The sequence below is a fragment of the Hyperolius riggenbachi genome, chromosome 3, assembly GCF_040937935.1.
Source record: "Hyperolius riggenbachi isolate aHypRig1 chromosome 3, aHypRig1.pri, whole genome shotgun sequence".
Taxonomy (NCBI): domain Eukaryota; kingdom Metazoa; phylum Chordata; class Amphibia; order Anura; family Hyperoliidae; genus Hyperolius; species Hyperolius riggenbachi.
The window spans coordinates 48,121,296-48,138,516 of record NC_090648.1 but is presented as its reverse complement, the minus strand read 5'-3'; the positions used below and the strand labels follow the sequence as shown (position 1 = coordinate 48,138,516).

The following is a 17,221-nucleotide window of genomic DNA, read 5'->3' as shown; positions in this document are numbered from 1 at the left end:
CTCACCCGCCCTTTTAAAAAACGTTTGTGTTTACGCCCAAAACATCGAAGATGTCTGGAAGTGGCAGCCAGCGCGGTCTGGGCAAGGGGAAGGGCAGCAAGGGAATCAGAAGGAGAGGGAGCAGCATTGTGGCAAGCCGCGGGCGCGGCCGCGCCACCATGCACAGTTCCGCAGCAACGTCAGTGGCTAACATTCCTCCTATAGCCACTGGCCGTGGACGCCTTGGGCGCCGCCCAGCAGGAGCATCTGCAACTCACGCTGCAGAGACACAGCAGCAGCAGCGTGTAGCACCTGCTCCGATTTTCCTCCAGCCGGGTCGGAAACGTCCCATTGAGGAAAAGGATGCAGACACTGTGGTGCAACTGATGACGGAGGATGAGCAGCCCGCCATCAGCTCTGCATCCGAGGCCTTCACCCTCACCACCACCACCACCACCCCTGTTCGCAGCAGCCGCCCAGCAGGGCCTGGGGAGGAGGCCAGTTCACCATCAGTCGCCGACCTGTCACTCAGCACTCTTTTGACCCCAGGCATGATGAGTCAATTGTCTGCTGTTGTTGACGATTTGGAGGAGGAGATGCTGATGGGCACTTTGGGGGATGAGGGATTGGACAGCAAGACTGTGGCGACAGTCAAGCAGCCCATCCATGCATCAGGAGAGGAGTTTGGGGGGTCATCATCCCAGCAGGACATGTTTCAGGAGGGGGAGGATGATGATGACACGGTAACAGACAGAGACTGGGTGCCACCAGCTCCAGGGGATGTCGTCATCAGCAGCTCTGAGGAGGAGGAGGAGGATGCGCTTGTGGGCCTTGCAAGGAGGCGCATCATTGCAAGCATTGGCAGCAGTAGGCAGGTCCCCCAGCCTGCTGGTGTCTCAGGCTCAGCAGCAGCAGCAGCAGCATCTGCCAGTACCACCACCAGCCGCACCCAAGCCCCCACCCCAACCACCACAGGGAGACAGGCAGCAGCGGTTCCATGCCGTAGGGGGTTGTTTTTGTCACCAATCTGGTGCTTTTTCACCATGCCCACAGTGTACAGCAAGTACGCCACTTGCAACCACTGTCAGCGGAAGTTGAGCAGAGGTGCAGACCCCTTAAAGTTCAGCACCAGCTCGCTCATCAACCACCTTGCTGCGAAACATTTCCACCAGCATGAGGAGTTCCAGAGGCTGAAGGCATCTGGTGCTGGCAGTGGCACCACACCCTTCACTGCACAGCCTTCAGCAGCAGCAGCAGCAACAGCAGCCACCCGCCCTCCTGCTCCTCCAGCAGCACCAGTAGGAGTGCGGAAACGCACTGCTCCTCCCCCCTCTGCAACTCCTGCCGCCGACACTGAGGCCTGTTCTGGCAGCCAGTCCTCAGTGGCCTCCTCTGCTGTGTCTGCTGATTCCCGTGCCAGCAAAAGGCCACGCCAGAGCCTTTTGAGCGAGTCCTTCCAGGGGGTGGTTAGGGCTCTGCCTCCCAGCAGCCGTCGCGTGCGGCAGCTGAACGGCTTGCTGGCACGGGCCATGTGCTCCCAACTCCTGCCGTACACGCTCGTGCAGGAGGGGAGCGACATTCGTGCGCTGCTTGCTTGCGCAGCCCCAGACTGGCAGCTCCCCAGCAGACACTTCTTCGCCCGCAAGGCCATTCCTGCACTGCACCGCTTTGTGATGGCCAATGTGGAGCGAGGGCTGGAGCACGCGGTTGGTGAAAGGGTCCACGTCACCATGGACTCCTGGAGCAGCCGCTTCGGGACGGGCCGCTACCTGTCCTTCACTGTCCACTGGGTCAGCTTGGTGGAAGGGGGTGAGGATGGGAGAGCAGCAGCGGGCACAGCAGCAGCAGCAACACAGTGGGTGGTGCCACCCCGCAGGGTCGGGGGAACTGCAGCAGGTTCCTCCGATCCTCTGCCATCCTCCGGCACACCTGGCCAAACCCCCCGCCTCAGCAGCAGCGTGAAGGCCCGCCACTGCCAAGCGCTGCTGCACTTGGTCAGCCTTGGGAAGACCAAGCTGACGGCAACCCATGTGTTGGCCAAACTCCAGGAGCAGGAGAGGATTTGGCTGACCCCCAGAGGCCTCAGAGTCGGAGAGGTGGTGGCCGACAATGGGGCCAATCTGGTTGCCGCAATAGACAGGGGAAACCTGACCCACATCCCCTGTCTTGCCCACGTGCTGAACCTGGTGGTGCAGAAGTTCTTGCGCACCTACCAGGGGATGGGCGAACTGCTGGAAACGGCAAGGAACGTTGTGCGTCACTTCCGGCACTCGGCTGCAGCCTGTGCGAGCCTGGAAGACGTGCAAAAGGAGCTGGAGCTGCCACGCCATCGGCTGATCCTTGACGTTCCGACTCGCTGGATCTCCACCCTGGTGATGTTGGAGCGTCTGGTTGAACAGAAGCACGCTGTCAACCAATACCTTGCCCTGGCCAATGTTTCCGCCGCTCAGAGAAAGGACAAGACCAGCAACATCCCGTCCATCGTCCCCGATGATGACTGGAGGCACATGCAGCAGGTGTGCTTAGTGCTGGCTCCCTTTCTGCACACATGGTGAGCAGGGACCATGCTATGGTCTGCGAGTGGGTGCCCCTGGTTTGTCTGCTGAACAGGGCCCTCGATGCTTTGCTGGAACAGGGAGCGGCAGCTTTGGACCAGCAGGAGCGGCAAGCAGCTGCACAGTCCACCTCTGAGGGGGAGGAGGAGGAGGACTTGGTGGAGGTCCCTGACCTTGCTGCTGATGAGGGGGATCAGCACAGCGCAGCTGAGTTGGTGCGGGGGTGGAGAGAGGATGAGGCGGCAGAGGAGGAGGATGAGGAGGACAGCACTGCCGTCGATGTGCCAGCAGACGTGGCCCGCCTCTTCCCAATGGCAGCGCACATGCTGACGTACCTGCGCAAGGACCCCAGGGTGATCCAGATGAAGCAGAGGGAGGACATCTGGATCAGCATGATGTTGGACCCGCGCCTCAAGGGGAAGTTGAGCCAGTTCCTGCCGCCTGCAGGAGGAGACCCAGCGCAACAAATAAGGAGCTTGCAGCAGGCCCTTGTTGAGCGCTTGGAGGAAGCCTTCCCCCAGCCTTCCACCCCCACTGTCCAGCCAGCACAGAGGCAGCAGCAGGTGCCTGCATCCAGCAGCAAGCGCCCCACAGACCTGCTGTCTCTCAGCCACGAGCTCTGCAGGACTGTAGAGGCTCCGGCAGCAGTGACTAGAGAGGAGGTGCATGCAGCAGCATCCTCCTCCGGTCACAGCCAGCGCCTGACCCGCATGGTGGCTGACTACATGGGGTCCTACAGCGGGCTTGACAGCGATGCCCCTGTTGATCCCATGGAGTATTGGGTCAAGCGCCTGGAGATCTGGAGCGAGCTGGCGCAGTACGCCCTGGAAGTGCTGTCCTGTCCCCCTTCCAGCGTGCTGTCCGAGCGCTGCTTCAGTGCAGCTGGTGGCGTGGTCACCGAGAAACGCTCACGTCTGTCTCACAAGTCTGTGGACAGACTGACGTTTCTCAAGATGAACCAGGCGTGGGTGGAAGGCGAGTTCCTGGCCCCTGTTGTTGGCGAGAGGGGGACATGAACTGAAGAACCATCGTTAATGTGCCTTACCACCCTTTACCACCTCCTGGCTCCTGCTCACTAAGCCAGCCTGGTTCACTTTGACTATTACGTCGCCTACAGCCACACATTTTACACCTACAGTGGGCTGCTGTGTACTGCCCTTCTGCTGTCTGTCTGTGTTTCCCACTGTCAGGGTACACAGATTTACCTTCTGCTGCCACTCTGCCACCAGCTATTACGTCAAAAAATAGCTATATCTGTGTAATTGGTTGTAAAACCAAAACTACAAAACCATTAAAAAAAAAAAAAGTTTAATTTTTCTGAGGTGCCCGGGTTGAAAACTGTGTTGTCCCAGTTGTGTATTGGACACAATGTGGGCTGCACGACCGCTGTCTGGGACCTCCTGTTGTGTTTATTTACGCCCTGGTATCACCGCTAGGTACCAGGGCTATTGTGTCACGCTGCCTGCCTGCTGCCACACTCACACTACTCCTCCATTCCTCCTGCTGCTGCTGCTGTCTGTCTGTGTTTCCCACTGCCAGGGTACACAGAATTACATTCTGCTGCCACTCTGCCACCAGCTATTACGTCAAAAAATAGCTATATATCTGTGTAATTTGTTTTACAAACAAAACCAAAAAACCATTAAAAAAAAAAAGGTTTAATTTTTCAGAGGTGCCCGGGTTGAAAACTGTGTTGTCCCAGTTGTGTATTGGACACGATGTGGGCTGCACGACCGCTGCCTGGGACCTCCTGTTGTGTTTATTTACAGCCCTGGTATCACCCGCTAGGTACCAGGGCTATTATGTCACGCTGCCTGCCTGCTGCCACACTCACACTACTCCTCCATTCCTGCTGCTGCTGCTGCTGCTGTCTGTCTGTGTTTCCCACTGCCAGGGTACACAGAATTACATTCTGCTGCCACTCTGCCACCAGCTATTACGTCAAACAATAGCTGCTCACATTACTCCTCCATTCCTCCTGCTGCTGCTGCTGTCGGTCTGTGTTTCCCACTGCCAGGGTACACAGAATTACATTCTGCTGCCACTCTGCCACCAGCTATTACGTCAAACAATAGCTGTTCACATTACTCCTCCATTCCTCCTGCTGCTGCTGCTTTCTGTCTGTGTTTCCCACTGCCAGGGTACACAGAATTACATTCTGCTGCCACTCTGCCACCAGCTATTACGTCAAACAATAGCTGCTCACATTACTCCTCCATTCCTCCTGCTGCTGCTGCTGTCGGTCTGTGTTTCCCACTGCCAGGGTACACAGATTTACCTTCTGCTGCCACTCTGCCACCAGCTATTACGTCAAACAATAGCTATATATCTGTGTAATTTGTTTTACAAACAAAACCAAAAAACCATAAAAAAAAGGTTTCATTTTTCTGAGGTGCCCGGGTTGAAAACTGTGTTGTCCCAGTTGTGTATTGGACACGATGTGGGCTGCACGACCGCTGTCTGGGACCTCCTGTTGTGTTTATTTACAGCCCTGGTATCACCGCTAGGTACCAGGGCTATTATGTCACGCTGCCTACCTGCTGCCACACTCACACTACTCCTCCATTCCTCCTGCTGATGCTGCTGTCTGTCTGTGCTTCCCACTGCCAGGGTACACAGAATTACCTTCTGCTGCCACTCTGCCACCAGCTATTACGTCAAACAATAGCTGCTCACATTACTCCTCCATTCCTCCTGCTGCTGCTGCTGTCGGTCTGTGTTTCCCACTGCCAGGGTACACAGAATTACATTCTGCTGCCACTCTGCCACCAGCTATTACGTCAAAAAAAAAAGGCTATATATCTGTGTAATTTGTTTTACAAACAAAACCAAAAAACCATAAAAAAAAAGGTTTAGTTTTTCTGAGGTGCCCGGGTTGAACACTGTGTTGTCCCAGTTGTGTATTGGACACGATGTGGGCTGCACGACCGCTGTCTGGGACCTCCTGCCTGCTGTGTTTATTTACAGCCCTGGTATCACCGCTAGGTACCAGGGCTATTATGTCACGCTGTCTGCCTCATTGACTGCCTGCTGCCACACACTCATCCTCCTCCTCCTGCTGCTGAATTTACCTCCTGCTGTCTGTGTGTTTCCACTGCCAGGGAGCACATACAATGGCGCTTCCAACATGCGTGCGCCACCAGCTATTTGTTACGCTCAAAAATAGCTGCATTTCTTTAAAAAAAAATTGAAAAGAGAAATAAGTGAAGAAGAAGAAGACGATATAGAAAAAGAAGGAGAAGAAGAAGAAGGAGAAGAAGAAGAAGAAGAAGAAGAAGAAGAAGAAGAAGAAGAAGAAGAAGAAGAAGAAGAAGAAGAAGAAGAAGAAGAAGAAGAAGAAGAAGAAGAAGAAGAAGAAGAAGAAGAGAAAGATGAAGAAGATGAAGAAGATGAAGAAGATGAAGAAGAAGAAGATGAAGAAGATGAAGAAGATGAAGAAGAAGAAGATGAAGAAGATGAAGAAGATGATGAAGAAGAAGAAGAAGAAGATGAAGAAGAAGAAGATGAAGAAGATCAAGAAGAAGAAGATGAAGAAGATGAAGAAGAAGAAGATGGAGAAGATGATGAAGAAGAAGAAGAAGAAGAAGAAGATGAAGATGAAGAAGAAGAAGATGAAGAAGATGAAGAAGATGAAGAAGATGAAGAAGATGAAGAAGAAGAAGAAGAAGATGAAGAAGATGAAGAAGATGAAGAAGAAGATGAAGAAGAAGAAGATGAAGAAGAAGAAGAAGATGAAGATGATGATGAAGAAGATGAAGAAGAAGAAGACAATATAGAAGAAGAATATATAGAAGAAGATATAGAAGAAGAAGATATAGAAGAAGATATAGAAGAAGAAGAAGAAGATATAGAAGATAAAGAAGAAGAAGAAGAAGAAGAAGAAGTATATACAGTACTGAACAAAATTCTGGACACAACTTCTCTTTCCACCTTTTTTTTTTTAAAGGAACATCCCCACATAATCACTTGCTGTTGTTACTTGGAAAAAAAGATGTTTCTTGCATCATTCACCTTCAAAACAAGTGTTGGAAGCTATTTAAGGCCAATTCGAATAGTCAGCTCGAATAATGAGCTTGAATACCGACTCGAATAGTGAGCTCAAAGTCCGAGGTCGAATCGAATAGTAAAAATTATTCGACTCGAATATTCGACTGACCTCGAATAATTTACTATTCGAATTCGACCAAACTCAAATTTTAAAAAGGGGTATTTGAGCACCACTGCATAGATGCAACAAATCTAAATGTTTAGTCCATTTGGCCTCAGCTTTTAGCAGAAGTGTGTTTTGATCCCTGCCACATCTAGGGGTAGCAACATGCTGCAGGACCTGGAAGCACAACTGTGCAACACAATATTTTATGCCAAAAAATGGGTAGGCACTGCCTGATCCCTCCTCCCATTCCTGATCGTAGAAGCGATCCTGTCCTTCACCCTCTAAACTGTCTTTCTAATATACAGTAGTCCACATGGACATTTAATACTATAAATTACAAATTTGGAGTCACACATAAAGTGACCCCAATATCAAATGCCTTACCAGCCACCACTCAACACAATGTTGCACTGTATATAAGACAGGCAGGGAGAAGTCTCCCCGCTTTGTCTCAATTGCATGGACAATCCTAAAACTCTAAAAATCAGATCTCATATACTTGTCTTTAGTTACATAGTTACATAGTTATTTTGGTTGAAAAAAGACATACGTCCATCGAGTTCAACCAGTACAAAGTACAACTCCAGCCTGCTCCCTCACATATCCCTGTTGATCCAGAGGAAGGCGAAAAAACCCTTACAAGGCATGGTCCAATTAGCCCCTAAAGGGAAAAATTCCTTCCGGACTCCAGATGGCAATCAGATAAAATCCCTGGATCAACATCATTAGGCATTACCTAGTAATTGTAGCCATGGATGTCATTCAACGCAAGGAAAGCATCTAAGCCCCCTTTAAATGCAGGTATAGAGTTTGCCATAACTACTTCCTGTGGCAATGCATTCCACATCTTAATCACTCTTCCTGAAAGCACTGATACTTTACATATTTGTGTTTTGTGGGGTTTTTTTTTGTTTGTTTTTAATCTTTGTCTGAACATGGTGTTAATGATATTTTTTTTACCATGTTTTCTAAAAGTTCAAACATCATATGGAACTACAGATGCAACATCAGATGGAACTACAGATGCAACATCAGATGGAACTACAGATGCAACATCAGATGGAACTACAGATGCAACATCAGATGGAACTACAGATGCAACATCAGATGGAACTACAGATGCAACATCAGATGGAACTACAGATGCAACATCAGATGGAACTACAGATGCAACATCAGATGGAACTACAGATGTGACATCAGATGGAACAACAGATGTGACATCAGATGGAACTATAGATGCGACATCAGATGGAACAACAGATGCGACATCAGATGGAACTACAGATGCGACATCAGATGGAACTACAGATGCGACATCAGGTGGTGCTTCAGATGCAACATCAGAGGGAATTACAGATGCAACATCAGAGGGAACTACAGATGCAATATCAGAGGGAACTACAGATGCAACATCAGATGAAACAACAGATTCAACAACAATGGACACAACACCTATAATAACAACTGATGCAGCAACAACTTTTATCACCTCTATAACTGGTATGGAGCTAATCCACATGTATGGGAAGGTGGGACTAAATAATAAATGTGTATATTTATTTATTAGAGGTATACATCTTTTTTAATTCGTTTAGAAAAAGTCAGTTTATATAGTTTAATTTAGAAATCTAGTTGTAAAAGTAAAGAAAACATATGTTAGAAATGAACAGGCAAACAGTCAAATGTATGCATGGCAAATACTGTATATAAAATGTCTTGCCTTCTGAATGATTGGTATTTAAAAAAAAATCAATTTCTATTATTAAAATGTCTACAGAGCTCATCCAGGTAGTGCAGTGAGCAATCTGAACTACTTATATGCAGAGGGGAATACATTGTACCTTTGTTCACTAAATTGTTGCATACTAGATGTATGATAATATCAAAGTAGAGATGGCCCGAACGGTTCGACCGCAAACGTATTCGCGCGAACATCACTTGTTTACGTTCGCATAGAAACGCAAATTTTATGCCGAGTTCGACCCGTCCCTATACTACATCATTAGGCTCAGCTTTGACCCTCTACATCACAGTCAGCAGACACATGGTAGCCAACCAGGCTACACTCCTTCCTGGAGCTTCCCCCCCCCCCCCCTTATATAAGGCAGCTGCGTTGGCCATTTTCCTCACTCGGTGTGGCTGCAGTAATTAGAGAAGGCAGAGTTTGCTGCAGAGAAATAGGGAAAGCTTAGTTAGGCTAAAGTTAGGCTTGTTAGCTTCCTCCTTGCTGATACTTATTGCTAAAAAGCACCCCACAACAGCTCTTTTGAAGGCTAATGTTGTTCTTGCGATCTGTTTATTTTTTTTTTTTTTGTGGCCCACTGACACTTGCATATACAGTCCTGTCAGTCAGTCGCCGCTGGCCCTTGCTAATTCCTATACTGTGAAAGTTCCAGCACATTCAGTGACTACCTTTTCCCTGCACATGTGTGACAGCTGCACATTTGTATTACCAGTCCGACCGTCCATACCTGTTCATGGTACCTGTGTGTGTGACAGTCAGCTGCACATTGTATTGATATCAGTCACTGCATACCTGTTTAGTGCACCTGCGTGACAGCACACAGTGTTATATTATATAGCAGTCACCGCATACTTGTTCACGGTACCAGTGTGTGTGACTGCTGCACATTTGTAATACTAGTCATGCCTACCTGTTCACGGTAAATGTGTGTGTGACAGCTGCACATTTGTAATACTAGTCACTGCATTACCTGTTCACTGTACCTGTATGTGTGACAGCTGCACATTTGTAAGACTAGTCACTGCATACCTGTTCACAGTACCTGTGTGTGTGTGACAGCTGCACATTTGTAATACTAGTCACTGCATACCTGTTCACAGTACCTGTGTGTGTGACAGCTGCACATTTGTAATACTAGTCACTGCATACCTGTTCACAGTACCTGTGTGTGTGACAGCTGCACATATGTAATACTAGTCACTGCATTCCTGTGCACAGTACCTGTGTGTGTGTGACAGGCAGCTGCACATTGTATTGATATCAGTCACTGCATACCTGTTCAGTGCACCTGCATGACAGCACGCAGTGTTATATTATATAGCAGTCACTGCCTACCTGTTCACGGTATCAGTGTGTGTGACTGCTGCACATTTGTAATACTAGTCACTGCATACCTGTTCACTGCACGTGTGTGACTGCACATTGTATTAGTCAAGTCACTGCATATCTTTCACTTCATCCCCCCAATATGGACAAAACAGGCAGAGGCAGGGGCAGAGGCAGGCCACCCGGCAGGTCTGTTCGAGGTCATTTTGTCATGATTTCGTGTGGCCCTGGACCAAAGTACAGTGTTCAGAAGGCACGTGCCATCAATCCCCAAGATTGTCAGGACGTACTACAAGTTGACTATTTAACACAGAACACCTCATCTTCCTCAGCTTCCGCATGGAAGCGTGACATGCCGTATCTTCCTCCTCCTGCTCTGATTCTGGCACCCCACTTAGCACTCAGTTGGCCTCCACCACCAAATTGCCATCATCCCAGGGCTCAGCGGTGTGGACATTTTTTTGTGTGTCTGCCTCAGATGAGAGCAATGCCATCTGTACTCTCTGCCACCAAAAATTGAGCCATGGAAAGACCAAGGCGTAGGGACAATTTCCTTACGAAGGCACATGATGACAAAGCACAAACTGCAATGGGATGACCACCTAAGGAAAAGCAGCACACAAAAGCAAAGCCACATCCTGCAGTGGAAGATACCAGGCTGCAATTATTTCTCAAAAAGGTGATACCCAAACTGTACCGTGATGTTGAAAGGCAAGTAGTGTCATCTCTGGCACACAGCGTTGGGTCAAGGGTTCATCTGACCACGTGGTCTGCATAGCACAGTCAGGCCTGCCCGAAGACTAAGTCAGTCCCCACACACAGCATCTCTGCCTACACGCCATGTGACTTCCTGCCCCAAGACTAAGTCGGTCCCCAGTCCCCACACAGCATCTCTGCCTGCAGGCTGCTTGAGTGCCTTCTCTGCCACCACCAACAGGATCCAGGACTCCAGGTGGATTTCTGAATTGTTTAAGGCCGCTGCTAGCAGCGGCTGCTATAATAATTTTTTGGTGCGCGTACATGCCTGCCTAATTTTTCTGGCTGCACTGTGGCTGCAACAACAAAACAAAAGGCATGTACATGTGTCAATTCCCCTTTGTGATCGTTACCTTGCATATCACAATAAAGCAATGACCGCCGGCTATATGAAAGTGTTGTATTCCCCTCCGCCATGCAAAACTCCAGGTGTTAGACCCCATGAAACATCTATTCCATCACTTTTGTGGCTAGCATAAATGTATGTAGTTTTCAAAGTTCGCCTCCCCATTGAAGTCTATTGCGGTTCGCAAAGTTTGCGCGGAACCGAACTTCTGCGGAAGTTCGTGTTCGAGTTTGCGAACCTAAAATTGGATGTTCGAGCCATCTCTATATCAAAGTACTTAATGTAAGCTGTGTCCTCAAGGCCAGTTGTTTCCCTGATGCCCCTACAGTGTTTGTTTGAATAAATTCAAGCTGTGCACTCTTTACTCCTAGATGAACTTCCCAGCTTTTACTCCTTCCCATGATATCTAAACAAGCTTCTTTCTGTAGAATGTTTAGAAACTCTTTAGAAACACCAACTAAAAATAAGTCCATGGGCTTTTTTGTGAAAGCTAGTCATGATGTTAATACTCTTTTGGTTCAAGATAGTGGCAAAAAACAGAAGGAAGGAGTGTACATTGTGAATTTAGTGACATGCAAAGGATGATGGTCTACCACTCATAGTAAGTGATGGACTACTTTGCTGCACTCCACTGCTTATAGAGTAGATGGGTAATCTCACAGTGGAAATCAACTGAGGATTGGAAAAACCCAAGAGAAGAAGAAATATGGTAGTCCTATCCAAATACAGAAAAGATGGTTGTATTGCAAACAAAAATTGTAGGAAAACAATTAATTGTTTAAATGGTCATGGCAGGCACAGCAGAGAAATAAGTATCCAAGAGTCAGGCACGAAGAGTGGAGAGGAACCAAAGTAAAGATGCACACACATTATGCTGACCAGAATTGCCAGCACTGGCGCTGGTCATAGGAATTAAACACTAAATACCTATTTATGGTCAGGTTCAGGTACTCAGCCAGGTGAGCTATGGTGCACACCACCGGGCATGCAGGGATGTGAATCTAGGTACCATTGAACATAAGCATATGCAACATTGTGCACAAAAGGGGGGGAAGGAGGTGACGTTCAGAACCTGAGGAGGATTTTGTTGGAGAGCAAGGAGACCACGGGATCAATAGCGCCTTATGCCCATAGATGCTCATGGAGGAGCTGGTGGGTGGTGAGGAGAGGTGGCCACAGCTCACCTTCTTTCACCCTGTGCTTAACTTTCCCAGTGCCTTAAATACATTTACAAATCAAATCAAATCAAATCAAAGATAGCTTTACTGGCATGACCAAGATTAATTACAGGTATTGCCAAAGCAAGGGGAAAAAGGGGGGACATGGGAGGGGGTGGGGTATGGGGACAATGGCTAAGCAGTCTGTGGGCATTTTTTAGGTTTACAGCTCCGTTATGCTCCTCTCAGTCTGTGGCATGCTGTGACATAGTGTGCAGCGATTGTCACTGTGGATTCCTCTTCTCCCAGTAGGATATATGTTTTTCTCTCATCTTCTAATGTAAGAAAGTCTGGGAATAGTTCCAACAATTTCTTAATGTAAGTGTCCCTGGTTGCAGAATATTTGGGGCAGTGCAGCAGGAAGTGGCTTTCATCCTCAAGGGTCTTCTGCTCACAGTGTTGGCATAGTCTCTCCTCCCTGGGTTTGTACGTCTGTCTGTGTCTCCCAGACTCTATTTCGAGGTTGTGAGCACTCAATCTGTAGACACTCAGGATTTTCCTCTCTTGAGAGTTTTGCAGCTTTTCCAGGTATGGGGCCATTTTATATTCTCTTTGTAGAGACTGGTATATGGCTAGCTTTTGTGACTGTTTTATTTCACTCCTCCATTTTTCCACATAGTCTTCTTTGCTCTTAGCTGTGGTGTGTTTTATCTGGAGTCTTGTTATGACCTGTGGGTCGGGGGTTGGAGGGAGTATAGAGCTGACCACGACTTTCAGTGCACACGGCTTTTCTTGGTCTTCATTGTGCAGCATGGCTTTGTAGTGGGGTGAGTCGGGGCTGCTGCTCTGTAGGTGGGCCCAGAAGGACAACACTCTCTTCTGTATCTCAAGCAGTAATGGGAATCTCCCCAGCTCAGCTCGGCAGGCATTGTTTGAGGTACTCCGATGGACATGGAGAAGACTTCACCAAACAAAGCTTCTGACTGCTGGATCCTGTAAAAAAAAAAAAAAACACACACAAAAAAACAAACACACTCCTGACACATAATCTTGAACAGTGACCCCCCTTCCTTTTCCCAAAAATGAATTCTTTTCTGATGTCTGACATAACCTTTCTCTTAAAATGTAACACTTGCTGATGGTCCTTGACACCCCCTCTTCCAGATGGGCAAACTAACCCCCCCCCCCCACACACACACACACACACCATAGAATAAGCTCCTTCCTGCCACCATTCTAAGCTTCCAGCCCTAACAAAATAAAGAGGCTAAATGGCTCCTAACCCTATTCCCTGACCTACCTTATCTACAGTACATCTGATACTTATATCCTACTAATATAATAAATGGGAAAGTTCAGATGTTTGGATGTTTGGATGTTTGTTACTCGATCACGCAAAAATGGCTGAACGGATTTGAATGAAATTTGGCACACACATAGTACATTACCTGGAATAAAGTATAGGGAACTTTTTATTCCCATAACCAAAAAGGGGGGGCGGAGACAAATACAAATGTCACTGGAAAATGTAAACTGCAGCCATTCTTACACTGTTAATGGTAGGGTTCTCAAACTTTGCACAGTTGGTTGTTGGGTGACTGGGATTAATATTCAGGAAAGTGGGTGGAGTCTATAAAAGCCAATCAAAATTAACCTATTGATTTTCAAGGGGAATATTTACATTGCTGCCATTCTTGCACTGTTAATGGCACAAGCCTCAAACCTGGTACAGTTGATCATTGGGTGACTAGGGTTCAATTTCAGAAAGGGGGTGGAGCGACAAACAGCCAATTAGATTTGTTTCATTCCAATGCAAATTAGTGATGCCAAACACCGCAAAGCTCACAAACTTAGTAATTTATTAATTGTGTGTTAGGGTTAGAAAAGTGGGCACAGCCAACACCAGCCAAATACATAAGCGGGCAATGCCGGGTCATAAGTAGGCAGAGACAAATACAAATTTTACTGCAAAAATGTAAACAGCAGCCATTCTTACACTGTTAATGGTAGGGTTCTCAAACTTTGCACTGTTGGTTACTAGGTGACTGGGGTTAATATTCAGAAAAGTGGGTGGAGCCTACAAAAGGCAATCAAAAATTACCTATTGATTTTTCAGGGGAATATTTCATTGCTGCCATTCTTGCACTGTTAATGGCACAAGCCTCAAACCTGGTACAGTTGATCATTGGGTGACAGGGGTTTACATTTATACAATGGGGGTGGAGCCACACACAGCCAATATGATTTGTTTCATTTTAATGCAGGTTATTGATGCAAAAGATCGCAAAGCTCACAAACTTGGTCGATGAGTAATTAATTAATTGTGTGTTAGGGTTAGGAAAAGTGGGAGCAGCCAGCACCTGCAAAATACATAATCGAGCAATGCCGGGTCATCAGTAGGCGGAGACAAATGCAAATTTCACTGAGAAAATGTAAACTGCAGCAATTCTTACACTTTTAATGGTAGGGTTCTCAACACAATTGGTCACTGGGTAACTGGGATTAATATTCAGAGAAGTGGGTGGAGCCTACAAAAGCCAATCAGAATTCACCTATTGATTTTCAAGGGGGATATGTAATTGCTACCATTCTTGCACTGTTAATGGCACAAGCCTTAAACCCGGTACAGTAGGTCATTGGGTGACTGGGGTTTACATTCAGACAAAAGGGCGGAGCCACAAACAGCCAATCAGATTTGTTTAATCTCAATTCAAATTATTGATGCCAAAGACCAGTGGCATAGCTAAGGAGCTGTGGGCCCTGATGCACGTTTTACAATGGGGCCCCCCCAAGCACTCTATACATAACAATTGATACGACGCACCAAAACCTGCCAAGGGCAACGACAGTCTCAGAGGTGCAAGAAGGGGATGGGGAACAGGCTGTTAATGATTACCACTATTCAAAGTATCTATAAAAGTAATAATTATGAGCACAGGATCAAAAGAGAGCTAATTCTGTAGTTGAGGCAGGGTCCTTCGGGGCCCCTCTGGCCCAAGGGCCCCGATGCGGTCGCTACCTCTGCAACCCCTATTGCTACGCCCCTGCCAAAGACAGCAAAGCTCACAAACTTGGTTATTGAGTAATTGTGTGTTAGGGTTAGTAATAGTAGGTGGAGCCAACACCAGCCAAATACATACCTGAACAATGTTAGGAAATAAGTGGGTGGAGAAAAATACAAATTTCATTGTGCAAATGTAAACAGCAGCCATTCTTACACGGTTAATGGTAGGGTTCTCAAACTTTGCACAGTTAGTCACTGGGTGACTGGGATTAATATTCAGAAAAGTGGGTGGAGCCTTTAAAAGCCAATCAAAATCCACCTATTGATTTTTAAGGGGAATATTTAATTGCTGTCATTCTTGCACTGTTAATCACCTGTACCTGGTACAGTTGGCCATTGGGTGATTGGGGTTCAAATTCAGAAAAGGGGTGGAGCCACATCCAATCAGATTAATTTTATTTCATTGCAAATTATTGATGCCAAAGACCGCAAAGCTCACATACTTGGTCATTAAGTAATTGTGTGTTAGGGTTAGAAAAAGTGGGCAGAGCCAACACTAGCCAAATACATACCCGGGCAACGCCGGGCTTCCAGCTAGTTACATAATATGCTTCAAGTCCAGCACCCTTCTACCAGCCTTCGGTCTCTCCCCCCTCAAGTCTAAGAGAACTCCTACTCCTGTTGAATCAATGTGTTTAGCAAAATACTTACATTTTAATACATAATATTTAAAGTGGTCTGAAACTCAGACATAACATTCAATATAAATGTGTTTTCAATTTTTTTATTATTCATACAGTTACCATATTTGCTTTTGTGCACACGTAATATTGTCTGTCTACAAATTTCACATTTCCAAAGTGTAGTTTATCTTGCCCTGAAAGCTGCCATTGCATTTTATTCCAGCTGCTTTTTATTATATATTAAAATCTTCTAGTGAGCTGTTCTGTACTGTGTGTATGTTTGAAACAGAGAAAGCTTCTCAGAGAGTGTTTTCAATTGTTAATGTTTACACACAAATGTAACAACATTGGAAAGTAAACAAAGATACTGTTATCTCCAGTCTGGATGCATATCTCAAGCTGAATAGCCTTTCCATGGCAGGACAAGGTGCTGTGTTTAACTGTTTCAATTATGTTCTGCTATATTTTTTTTCTGGGATAGTATCTTTAAAGCTGTAAGTAATTTTTTAGAGCAAAGTAGAAATGCTGACTTTCAAACCACTTTATGTGTAAAAGTGGCAGCATAACAGGAAGATACAAATGACTGATGAACTGACATCACCACATACATTTTTAAAATGTTACTGCTTTTGATCTTCCCTATAGATATCCCATCAACTACCGATCTTCTATGTACTACAAGGTATCTAACTTCTACAGGTACGTGAAATGCTTCCATTTTGCTTACCTTTGCCAGCTAATTATAGAAGCTAAACTAAGGAATGCTGTCTATATTTATTTTACATAAAAAAAATTAAGGCGGCTACAGCTGTTTACCATTTTCTGATCTTGTAGACATTTATTTTTTTGGTAACACTGTTTTTTTTTATTAACTCAGAACAATAAGAATTAACAATTAACAGTTGTAGTGACATTAATTCAGCTCATAATTGTATGCATGACAATTATTCCAACAGGGATCCTATACAATAAATCGCAAGTGTCCCTGCGTCTGTTCCTGTGTCAGTGCTTTGTTTCACCCAAAAATTATCGTAATGCGGCACTGTTTCGCTAGAAAATACAAGTATTGCGGCAGCATTTTACCAGAACATAATTGTACTGCGGCAGCGTTTCACCAGAAAATACACGTATTGTGGCAGCGTTTCACCAGAAAATAATTCGAATGCGGCAGAGTTTCACCAGAAAATACATGTATTGCGTCAGTGTTTCTCCACAAAATACAATACATTACCTGTCTGAAACTTCCGCTGGCTCTGGGCGCACTCCATGTGCCACGTGGTTGCCTAGTAATGTGGCCACGTGTGTGACGTCTGATGTCACACGTGTGTCCTTACTAGGCAACAATGTGGGGCGTACATGTATGGAGAACGGAGTAAGCCCGGGGGCTGCGGACAGGTAATGTACCACTTGCACTGGGTACTGAGGGGACAACGCTGGTGGTTTCAGCACGTTCAACGCTCGTCCCGAAATCACACGCTATTACTGCCGAGCACCCATTTGAGCAAGTCTGCCCTA

At 46.5% G+C, this 17,221-nt stretch overlaps 1 protein-coding gene across 1 annotated transcript in view; it reads left to right on the top strand.

Annotated features, from left to right (window-relative positions):
• The first annotated feature begins 7,622 nt into the window (after positions 1 to 7,622).
• Positions 7,623 to 17,221, top strand: part of LOC137562089 (mucin-2-like) — an 84,455-nt gene continuing 74,856 nt past the window's right edge. The window contains exon 1 of the mRNA XM_068273426.1: positions 7,623 to 8,190. Within this exon, the coding sequence (XP_068129527.1) occupies positions 7,623 to 8,190 (568 nt within the window). The remainder of the gene's footprint in view (positions 8,191 to 17,221) is intronic.